The sequence below is a fragment of the Engystomops pustulosus genome, chromosome 8 (assembly GCF_040894005.1).
Source record: "Engystomops pustulosus chromosome 8, aEngPut4.maternal, whole genome shotgun sequence".
In the NCBI taxonomy this organism is placed as follows: Eukaryota; Metazoa; Chordata; class Amphibia; order Anura; family Leptodactylidae; genus Engystomops; species Engystomops pustulosus.
In genome coordinates, this window is record NC_092418.1 from 63,176,585 (window position 1) to 63,178,159 (window position 1,575).

Genomic DNA, 1,575 nt, shown 5'->3' on the forward strand with positions numbered 1-1,575 from the left:
CAATTGGAAATTTAACATTTGCAATCTAAAATTTAACTCATAGATATCTAAATGTTCATTCTACAATGTTGATATTTTCAGCCTATTTTTGCTAGATTTCCTTATGAATTGAGATTCTCTGCAATGTGGAATATAATCTAACCAAAGCTACATATAGCAGCTTAAAAATAACAGATATTTGTATGCATAGAAAATAATCATGCATAATCATACTTGCATACCAAGTACAGAAATTCCATGCAATTTTTAGTTCTAAAGCTTTTTAATTAATAATGATTTTTAATCATGATTCAACCTTATTCTAAATGCAAGTTTTCTAAGCGCTAAATTAACTTCTCTATTCCGAAGAGTGTATATTAAGGGATTCAACATTGGGGTCACAATAATATAAAATACTGCAATAATTTTATCCCTGTCTGGTAAATAATAAGATTGTGGTTTCATATACATAGCTGAACATGTGCCAAAATACAAGATAACAGCTGTCATATGAGCAGCACATGTGGAAAAAGCTTTTCCTCTACTTTGGGAAGATTTCATTTTTAGGATGTTTTTCAAGATTCTGACATACGATATAAAAATGCAACAAAGAGGTATCATTAGAATAATCACACAATTGACAAATGTGACCACATTATTGACAACATTATCACTGCAGCTCAATGATAAATAAGCTGGCCCTTCACAGAAAAAGTGGTTAATTATATTGTTTCCACATGTTTGCACATTTAACGTAATTGTAATTTGGATAGAAGAGAGGATAAATCCACAAGCCCATGTACTTGCAGCAGCCCAGAAACACAGAGTATTGGTCATCTGTGTAACATAATGCAATGGGTAACAAACAGCGATATATCTATCATATGCCATTACAGCCAATAAAAAGCATTCAGTTATACCCAGACTGAGCGAAAAGTACATTTGTGCTGCACAACCTGCAAATGAAATAGTTTTTCTTACAGACATTAAGTCTTTTAATGTTTTAGGAACATTTGTGGTTGAATAGATAATGTCCAAGAAGGAAAGATTTGTAAGAAAAAAATACATTGGGGTTTGTAATCTGGTATTTGTTTTGGAAACAATGATGATGAGGGAGTTACCCACAAAGGTAACAACATAGAAACACAAAAATAATACAAATAAAGATATTTGTGTCTGTGGGTCACTAGATAATCCAATAAGAACTAATTCAGATTCAGAGGTAAAGTTTTCCAAATCCATCTGTTTATTTATAGTAAAGTAATACTCAGATATAAGATGTATATGTAGAAATACAGAATAATCAAATCATGCCACATGATAACATCAACATTTGTGGAAAGGAACATCACAAACAAAAGCTAACAATACTTACATAGAGTATTTAATTTACTTCAGGCTGGATGAAAAATACAATCATATGTAGATATACTTAATCCACACAAGTCATGCAACACAAAGTCATAATTAAAAATGTTATACACATCCAAAAAATTGCTTTGTATAATACGGTAGCGCATTTACAAAATATTGAGGGAAATAATAGAAGGAATACAAAGTAAAAGCCTAATCCTAATCTTCACTGTCTCTACGGTT

The 1,575-nt window shown here is 31.0% G+C and overlaps 1 protein-coding gene across 1 annotated transcript; it reads right to left on the reverse strand.

Annotated features, from left to right (window-relative positions):
- Positions 1–279: 279 nt before the first annotated feature.
- LOC140076147 (olfactory receptor 2G3-like) lies at positions 280–1,221 on the reverse strand. The gene has a single exon (XM_072122654.1). The coding sequence runs from the start codon at positions 1,219–1,221 to the stop codon at positions 280–282; it is 942 nt and encodes a 313-aa protein (XP_071978755.1).
- Positions 1,222–1,575: the final 354 nt, after the last annotated feature.